The sequence below is a fragment of the Periplaneta americana genome, chromosome 8 (genome assembly GCF_040183065.1).
Source record: "Periplaneta americana isolate PAMFEO1 chromosome 8, P.americana_PAMFEO1_priV1, whole genome shotgun sequence".
NCBI classification, from domain to species: Eukaryota; Metazoa; Arthropoda; class Insecta; order Blattodea; family Blattidae; genus Periplaneta; species Periplaneta americana.
In genome coordinates, this window is record NC_091124.1 from 6,807,099 (window position 1) to 6,817,011 (window position 9,913).

Here is a 9,913-nt window from a genome sequence, read left to right on the forward strand (position 1 = left end):
AAAACATCTTTAAAAAGGTAACGTACTCCAGATCGATATAATTTATTTAGATTTAAAATATGTATTTAAAAATTCTTCTAAAAGTCAATATAAGTAAATACTTTACAATTCGTGTGTTTGCAATATATTATTTCCTGATGATTTTTTTGTGTAAATATGTGAAATAAAATTAGATTTTTATGCTTGGAACTTCACATTCGAAATTTTTAACTTATATAATAATTGGCTTTAATCACATGCAAGAAAAATCTTTAATGAAATAGGAATCCGCTCCCAAAACATCAGAACACTGCGTTCTTATGAGATTCTTTATCGTTTGTCATTTGTTGTTTGGCGTTTTGTGTTTGTAAATACACCTTGAATTTTGCGCACTTGGAGAAAGTTTATGCTATTTATGGCTAAGAAGAAGGTGGAGTGTCAAGTGGAGGAAAAACGAAAACTTCCTACGTATTCTTCTGTTTGGGAGACGGCCGTGTACGGGGAGTGCACTGCAGGAATGTGGTTCAAAAGTTAGTGTCCATCCACGGAAGATGAACAACTCTGACGCCTTATTGCAGACGTCTCAATAGGACCTTCTCAGAGCACTTCCTCCTCTTTCTCTTTTTCAATGTAAGAGTGGAACAAGATGCAGGACCAGTTCGTGTATCTCCGGATGACGCCATTGACCGCGACGTTTGAATAGACATCTGCTACCATCTCCGAGGAAAGAATGTTCTTATTATCGCAAATGTATGAAGAAATAAAAACTTTCATAGGGAAAGCGAAATTGTGGGAGACGCAAGTTTCAGTGAGCAACTGTTACCACTTTATTAATCTAAAATTGTTACCTGATTTGAATCAAGACCAGTGTAACAAATATAAAGATGTACTGAAGGACTTGAGAAAAGAATTTGAGACGAGATTTAAAATTTGAATAGTTATAATTTAAAATAATTGCTTGTGAACTTCTAAGATGTTTAGGTTATTTTTAATTATTGAAAACATTACGAAATATATTATTTAACTATTATTGTAATTAATATATTAATATTAGCGTAACGTAAGAATACTTACTTTAATAACCAACAAGTTTAATTGTAATTTTATTATTATTATTTAATTGAATTTTATTTTATTAAATAGTTCACATCTGTGGAGTAACGGTCTGGTCGCGAAACCAGGTGGCCCGGGTTCGAATCCCGGTTGGGGGAAGTTACCTGGTTGAGGTTTTTTCCAGGCTTTTCCCTCAAAACCCAATACGAGCAAATGGTGGGTAACTTTCGGCGCTGGACCCCGGACTCATTTCACCGGCATTATCACCTTCATATCATTCAGACGCTAAATAACCTAGATGTTGATACAGCGTCGTAAAATAACAAAATAAAAATATTTTATTAAATATAGTATAAACTCAAAAAAAAAAAAGAGAGGGATACCAAAAACCTTTACTAGAAATGAAATATTGTTATTGTTTGGTCAACTGTCCGAAGACAGGTCTGAACCTCACAAGTGATACCAACAAGGCACCACTTATGAGTCAACTAGGCCAGGAGATAATGGTGTAAGATGGCCAGTTCCTTGCGCTTAAATAATTATGTAACATGTATGGTTCTTCATGCTTCAGATTTCTTCTTTTTACTCATTGATAGTATATAATTAGAAAATAAATGTAGCCTATTATTATTATTGTTATTATTATTATTATTATTATTGTTACTGCAAACTACTTAAGAAATTCCTTCCGAAAACAACCGTCTATTGTGACAGTACAACTCAAAAGTGCAGCTTTGTGGCATTTCTCCCACGACAGTTACAACTTAGCTCGCTCATGCGTGTGACATTAATCAGCGATCGGCTATCTTCGGGTACTGCGCTTATCTCTTCAGCTGACTATGTTATCTAGACTTGCTCTTTGTAACAACTTTTATGCGTTGGCCTTGAGACGCTGCCTTATTGAGACTGCATCAAGTGCTGCTGTAACACGATAATGCTCGCTTGCACTCCGCGAACATTACGAAAGCAATTGGTTAGGAGGTGATTCGACATCCCCCCACTCTCCCGATCTTGCGCTCTCAGATTTCCACCTTTTCCGTTCTCTATGCAACAATTTCAAGGGAACTCCTTTGATAACGAAGATGCTTTACAAACTTGGCTAGACGACTTGTTTAACTTCATACAAGCCAGCAGATTTCTTCAGACGCGTGATCGAAAAACTGCTCCAACTACGGCCGCAAGCAGTTCATTAGCGCGTGCATGCCTCCGGAAAATAAATTGTTGCAAATGTATGTCTGCAGATTCCAAATTTTTAAATGCAGTAGTTTACAGATAATACATCAGGGAACAAGTCTATATTGTTTTCAGATTAACTTGGTTTATTAATGTAATAATTTTGCTTTGAAAAAGAAATTATTAAAAAATTAGGCCAAATTTTAAATTTATTTGTGATATGCCTAAAGTAATAAAAAGTGTTGTATTTAGTCTTTCAAATGCGCCAAACCCCAAATCTCAATTATATGTAGACTCAGAGTTCCACGTGAGCTTCTTATAACAGTGCGCGCATAATTTGCGTAATTTAAAATAGTCATAACTGCACAAATGATTAATAATGTGGAAATAAAGCAATACGGTTTTCCTTATTTGATGTCTGGAATTCATGAAAAAAAATTCGACTCATTACATTTTACGAGGAGGTCGTGTTTTGTTGCTGTGGAATGACGCAATAATTGTGTGTCATACTCACCTGCGTGGCTTATGAATGGATGCATTGCCTCGTGACGTGACCCCTGATCATAGGGCATGAGGTAGCGGGAACCTTCATGAGATGCGGCAACGCCGCTTTCGCGGTCGTGATGTTCCCTGCGGATGTTCGTGAACCGATCAGTGATGTATTGGGCGTGCCAGCGTCGCCATGAGCAAGACGGACCCGGCCTGGAGGACTCTGCCCAGCTCACGGTAAACACACACTACTGCAGTGCGAGATAACGTGACCGTTACTTGATAGGACTGTTTGCTTTAAATAATTTTAAACTGTTGTATAATATTATGCAGATTTCCAGTTCCGCACAGCAAATATTTTCAAGAAAGAGCCTAACAGCCCGGTCACTAGCAATTGGAGAATGGACAGCAAGTACGGATGGGGGAACTAGGATGCGACATAACCTAGGAAGGACAGTAGGTAACAGGACGCAGGGCCGAACAAATTATCTGAGCCAAAATTCGGGACATTTTTGAAGAACAAAACTTATTCGTCACAAAACATTAAGAATTAAAGTTAAAAAAGAAAATAATAATATTACTACACAAATACAATGTTAGTTTCTGATTCTGAAGGCTATTTACTCAGAAAACATTTTAATTGTGAGTGTTAAAATTAAAAGACAGTATTGTGCCGCGCCATGGCGACGTAGTCTAAGGCTAAGGCATCCTGGCTAGCACTGCACGCTGGTTCGAGTCCTCATGGGGGAAGAAATTTTCTCATGACATTTCGCAGTGTCTGGGACCGGTGCTTACTCAGCATCGTGATGCAGATAGGTAGCGGAATCTGGATCCGAAAGCAAGCTAGAACGGCTGGTGGGACCACACGATACTTCCATTCGTCCACTTCTGCTTGGGCATGTGGCAAGCGGTGGGTCGGTCTGGGCCCTTAAGGGCTGCAACTCCGGATTATTATATTGCGCAACTGTAATATTTCTTATGTTGAAGGTCTTTTCTCCACAAACATTTACAAAATTGAGAATCCGGAACAAACCAACGTTCCGGCAATCGCTTTCCGGAACACTGAAACAAGAATATAAAATGACGTTTGGTTACCCTAGAACTAGATAAACGGTTACATACAGGATTTTCACTAAAAGGTCTGTTTTATTTTATTGAATAAAAAGTTGTACAAGAAGCCGATATGAAAATAAACACGTAAACAGCTGAGGACCCCCATGCATCTGATGACTTGATGTAAGAATAGTAATATACGTTACAAGAGCGGTATGTTGACGTTTTCATGGTCGAGGAAAACATTGAAAAAGCGAAACGTAGTTGAGCTTTTTTAATTTCCGAGAACATGAAAACAAACATACCGCTCGTGTATCGTACATTATTTTGTGCGAAGATCGTTTATTACATACCTGAAAGACGAATTTCTAATGAAATCTCCATGTTGGTTTCTGTTTAATGACGGCAACTTCGGAACACCAAAATATCTTTCTTCAACATTGTTGCTATAAAATGTTTTCTGTGTTTACTATACTCCAGCAGGCCGTGATATACGTCTGTCTTCCCCCCCCCCCAGTCTATAAATGCGAACTTAAAACAAACGGTAAGGTTATCGTGAAACTTCGTTTACCTTCAGTGTACAGCTGCGATCGCGTGAATCAACTATGTGAACGAGTATAATACTCGCAGTAGGCATTTTAGTAATCCACTCGGTGCAATGGATGGCTGGATAATGCAAACAGTAACGCAAGATCACGCGCTGTCAGTACGCTAGAGTTGGACAATCATCTCACGTAATGTTCTTCATATAGCTAATGTCAAGAATAGCTCTGACTAGTGCACTGCTAAGTAAATTTCCTCAGTTTCTGCCCAAAATTAAGTTATTTTAAAAGAATAGTTCATAACAACGCAGTAAGTTGTGTAATGACTATAAGGAAGGTCCGCCTTCAGTCCTACGTGCTGTGAGGACCTGATTTAAGAGAGCCATCTTCCACCAGTTGTTGAAGGCTGTGGGAACAAGGAATTGAGAGGGACGATGTCATAGGTACCGACAGGAAGGAAGAAATGTGTACACGGGTATCTTATTGTTTCTTCTGCTGTTGTCTGTATACAGCTTTTAGATGAGTCCGGTTACTATTTACTATTCTCAGGTGTGGATTCTAATGTAGTGAATTTCTCTTTTTCTTTCCTCTTTGTTTTTTAATTTATATATGAGGGGCTTAGAACAAGAAGCAGGTAAGTGACATAAACCTAGTTTTGAGGAAATTACAGTTAAAGTTCTACATGCATTGAAATATTATACACTAGTTTGGTGAAATGATGCCCATATAGCAGCACTGCACAGTGTGATCTCTTACCTGATTTTATCCCAAAGAAACATCCTTTTGGGCTATCACAACACGCACTTACCTCATTTTTTTAAATAATGTCACTTACCTGCTTTTTGTTCTAAGCCCCTCATATAATGTGTAATGTTTTGTTGTGGCATTCATAGTTTTCTTTTTATTTGACAGGCCTCGAACACTGTACTAGTTGGAAAGAGATATGAGCCTCTGTCTGCATTCTGTTGCAGCCTGAAGCAGCCCGCAGCCCCCACGGGCACCGTGATCGTGCGCACCAACCCGCCGGCCAGCGGCAGGGTCGCCGTGAGCGGCCAGGCTTCCTCCCTGCAGCCCAGCGTCAACGGCGCCGTCGACTCCATCAGGTGATTGATTGCAAAGTAACGAAGTGCTGCCGAAGCAGCTGTACAGCTCTTGTGAAAAGTAGCCTATATTGTATTGGCGAAAGTCTTAAGGTTGGTTCACAATAAACCGGGAACGAGAACCAGAATGAAAACGAGAAGCAGAGGACGTGAATATGAACATTTTTGCAAATCTAGTCTTTCAGGTGAAGCTCCCTGTAAAGCAGATTTGAATAATTTCATGGGAAAAATTGTTCCGGGGCCGGGTATCGATCCCGGGACCTCTGGTTGAACGTACCATCGCTCTACCACTGAGCTACCCGGGAACTCCACCCGACACCGTCTCAACTTTTCCCTTTATATCCACACAACTCGCGTGGGCTGACGAAACGCCAGAGACCCACAACGAGTGCACACAATCTCTGTGTGACTAGGAATTGTGGTTTTCTGTTAACGTACACAGTGACGTATATATTATGCAAATCTAGTCTTTCAGGTGAAGCTCCCTGTAAAGCAGATTTGAATAATTTCAAGGGAAAAATTGTTCCGGGGCCGGGTATCGATCCCGGGACCTCTGGTTGAACGTACCAGCGCACTACCACTGAGCTGAAAACTTTTTTTGATTCACAATTAACCGAGAACGTAGACGACTATGCATATCGATATGCATGTCAATAACGATATTTAAAGTCGATATTACGCATACTTACTTACTGGCTTTTAAGGGACCCGGAGGTTCATTGCCGCCCTCACATAAGCCCGCCATTGGTCCCTATCCTGAGCAAGATTAATCCAGTCTCTATCATCATATCCCACCTCCCTCAAATCCATTTTAATTACGCATTCTGATGTTATTTGTGTATAATTGACCAATGGCGTTCTCTCATGAGTACAAGGCAGCCAACTTAAACACAGGTTAACCAACTTCGAAATTTCAATTGGAACATTTCATTAGGTACGGTACTATAAATATGTCCGTGCATCACAACCTATTTTAAGTCTACCATAATGTAAAATAAGTAGGGAAGAAACATTTGTAGTCGACCTGGTTGGCGAGTTGGTATAGCGCTGGCCTTCTATGCCCAAGGTTGCGGGTTCGATCCCGGGCCAGGTCGATGGCATTTAAGTGTGCTTAAATGCGACAGGCTCATGTCAGTAGATTTACTGGCATGTAAAAGAACTCCTGCTGGACAAAATTCCGGCACATCCGGCGACGCTGATATAACCTCTGCAGTTGCGAGCGTCGTTAAATAAAACATAACATTAACATTAACATTTGTATTAGAACAAAAATGAACACAACAGTAGTTATTGAATTGAAGCGTGAATATGTAGTGTGTAATACAACCAATACAGTAATAAAATATGATTCACTTGCGATCGGTGTTCAAAGATACAGGTATTGAAAGCCACGTATTCTCCTTCATTTTCTCATCTTTATACGAGGCTTATCGTAAATGTGAGGATTTTCCTCGACACTCAATATTAGAATCTCATCAAATAAAATTGCTCCATGATGCACAGCACAGAACAAAATAATGCATAGGTTATGTCACGGTCTTCTTGCTACAAAATAGCTTTTAGATGGCAATAGAATGAATCTAGTGGGCTGTGATCGGAAACGTGAACGCCAAAGTTGAAACTTGGCCAACTCTCCGTTCCCGATCCCGGGCTCCGGCAAGCTTTTCGTTAATTGTGAATGCTCACATTTAAATGTACACATTTTAACAATTTTACCGTTTTCGTTCCGATTCTCGTTTCCGGTTTATTGTGAACCAGCCTTTACCAACCACCCGTCAAGGCATGTGACGTTCCCAGTCGTATCACTATTGCTTGTCATCACTTTGTCCCTGCTGCAGTTTTAGAAAAGTAATTTAGCGTGTTCACGATTTAGTACAAATTTATTTCTGTTTTTCGGTGCAAATTCAGTAAGTGACATGGATCACGACAACTATTTGATGTAAATTTGTGAAACATGAATAAATTACAAGATGTACCGAAATCGTATAGCCTAGTATGCAAATGAAGTGATTCTCTTAATGTAGAGAATGCGGCTATTCTGTGGGTGGCATTTATTTAGCAATTAATGTCTCTAATAATAAACCATGAAATGTAATATCGTTCGCAGCGTGGTGAAGGAATTCTTAATCAAAGCATGACGTACCACTTTCGTGATACATTTTTTATTCGCGGAAGAAGGGAAATAGTTTATTTTAGATATAAATTATTTTTAACTTGAGTAGTATTAGTTAAGGTCTTGAAACTTAAAGAATTTGGCGGTATTTTAGTCTTTTTAGAGGAATCTGTACCTTAATCGATAGTCCGCGTTGAACCTTACCAAGATCAATATATGTATACCGCCGTTATAATGAAAATCTTTTTAGGGTTAATGAAATTTTCTTAGTGAATAAAAATACAAATCCTAATGATCATAAACAAGGTGCTCTATAAGATAATTGTGAACCGTATACAGTAGCTAATCAACTAAAAATTTTAATTCCTGTTGGCACTGCAATAATTATAGTAGCTGATGTAAAATATGCTCATGTATCAACATCCATTCCTACTGTAAATATATGGTTCATGAAAACATTTATAATAAACAAAATGAAGTCATGAATTCATTAGCAAAGTTATATAATCAACCAACAAATTTAATCACTATTATACTTGCTTCTTATTTATTCTTAACATTAATTGTAGTAGTAAGTCAGAAATTTTCGAATGCAAGTCACATATATTTTAGGTCATATACAAAGCCAAAGGCATGGATACATTACTTTTGCTTGAGCCAACGAGCACTGCTTTCCATCATAGTACATCTACGGCACTCAGTGGCAAGTGGGCCTCCCGATGAACGGGGTCCACTACAATCTTTCTCTTTCCCTGCCTTCAAGAACACATTGCAACTGATAGCTGCTGTTCAGTTGCTTGTAAGTTCTGTTGATGTTTGTATTGATGTACATAGTCTTACAAGGAGAGGACACGCTCTGTATATCACCGAATGGAATAAGATTGTGTGAGATGAAAGTACAAGACGTGCTGTTTAAAGTCATACCTGGTATGGGTGGCCAATGATCCCTCGTTTTGGAAATATTGGCTATTGTTTGTGACATACTTGATAAAATTACATCATTAGTGTTATGTTTATTATTATTATTATTATTATTATTATTACTATTAGTAGTAGTAGTATAATTATCATTAGTGTTATGTTTATTATTATTATTATTATTATTATTATTATTATTACTACTACTATTAGTAGTAGTAGTATAATTATCATTAGTGTTATGTTTATTATTATTATTATTATTATTATTATTATTATTATTATTGTTGTTGTTGTTGTTGGCATTAGTATTATCATTATCATTATCATTAGTGTTATGTTTATTATTATTATTATTATTATTATTATTATTATTGTTGTTGTTGTTGTTGGCATTAGTATTATCATTATCATTATCATTAGTGTTATGTTTATTATTATTATTATTATTATTATTACTATTAGTAATAGTAGTATAATTATCATTAGTGTTATGTTTATTATTATTACTATTATTATTATTATTACTACTATTAGTAGTAGTATCATTACCATTAGTGTTATGATTATTATTATTATTATTATTATTATTATTATTATTATTATTGTTATTATTATTATTGAGTGAACTTTTCATTAAAACTGTGGATAAAGCTAGTACTAATCCCACAGCTGTTTCTTTGCATTCTATCTGTTGAGTACGCTCCTTCAATGTGTTTCTTAGCAGATTTTTTTTCTAATTTTATTTTTTGTTTTGTATTGTGTATTTTAGGCCTACTAATCTGCCGTATCGGAGGATTTTTTTCCACCATACTTAATATCGTCGTCGTCATCACCATCACCATCTGTCGTATCTGTATTTGATAAAGAGTATAACTTATACCATTTTTAAAGTAAAATAAAACTGCCAATGAAAGTTCACTTTCTGTAGTCTAAAGAGTGAATATTTCTATAGTTTCGTATACTGAACATTATTTTTGTCAACGACTTGAAGATGTGACTTGTAATAATGACGTTACTGAGCAGGAACCGCTAATTTTTTTATTTTAGTAGGTTATTTTACGACGCTTTATCAACATCTTAGGTTATTTAGCGTCTGAATGAGATGAAGGTGATAATGCCGGTGAAATGAGTCCGGGGTCCAACACCGAAAGTTACCCAGCATTTGCTCATAGGAACCGCTAATAAAAGTTAACATTCTTCATGTGGATGAATGACGAAAAAGTCAAGTACCCGCCATTAGTTAAAAAAAAAATCTGAAAACTGGCAGTGACACTACGTTGAATTCACCCAATCACATTTCACATTTGTCAAACTATTTTTAATCCTTGTGTTTCGTATTCCACAGGAACCCCCAGCCTCCAACCTCATACCACGGGGAGAATGCACTTCAGGAGGGCCACTACGATGCTGTGAAGGTAAGCAGACTTGTACTCATCTGCATGCGAGGAAAAGTTCACAATGGCAGCAACCTCTTTGATACGTGCTGTCAT

The 9,913-nt window shown here is 37.4% G+C and overlaps 1 protein-coding gene across 1 annotated transcript in view; it reads left to right on the top strand.

Moving 5' to 3' along the window:
* The window catches only part of LOC138704435 (WD repeat-containing protein 47), a 193,905-nt gene that overhangs the window by 55,937 nt on the left and 128,055 nt on the right, over window positions 1–9,913 (top strand). Inside the window, exons 4-5 of the mRNA XM_069832303.1 lie at window positions 5,261–5,392; window positions 9,769–9,838. Coding sequence (XP_069688404.1) covers window positions 5,261–5,392; window positions 9,769–9,838 — 202 coding nt within the window. The remainder of the gene's footprint in view (window positions 1–5,260; window positions 5,393–9,768; window positions 9,839–9,913) is intronic.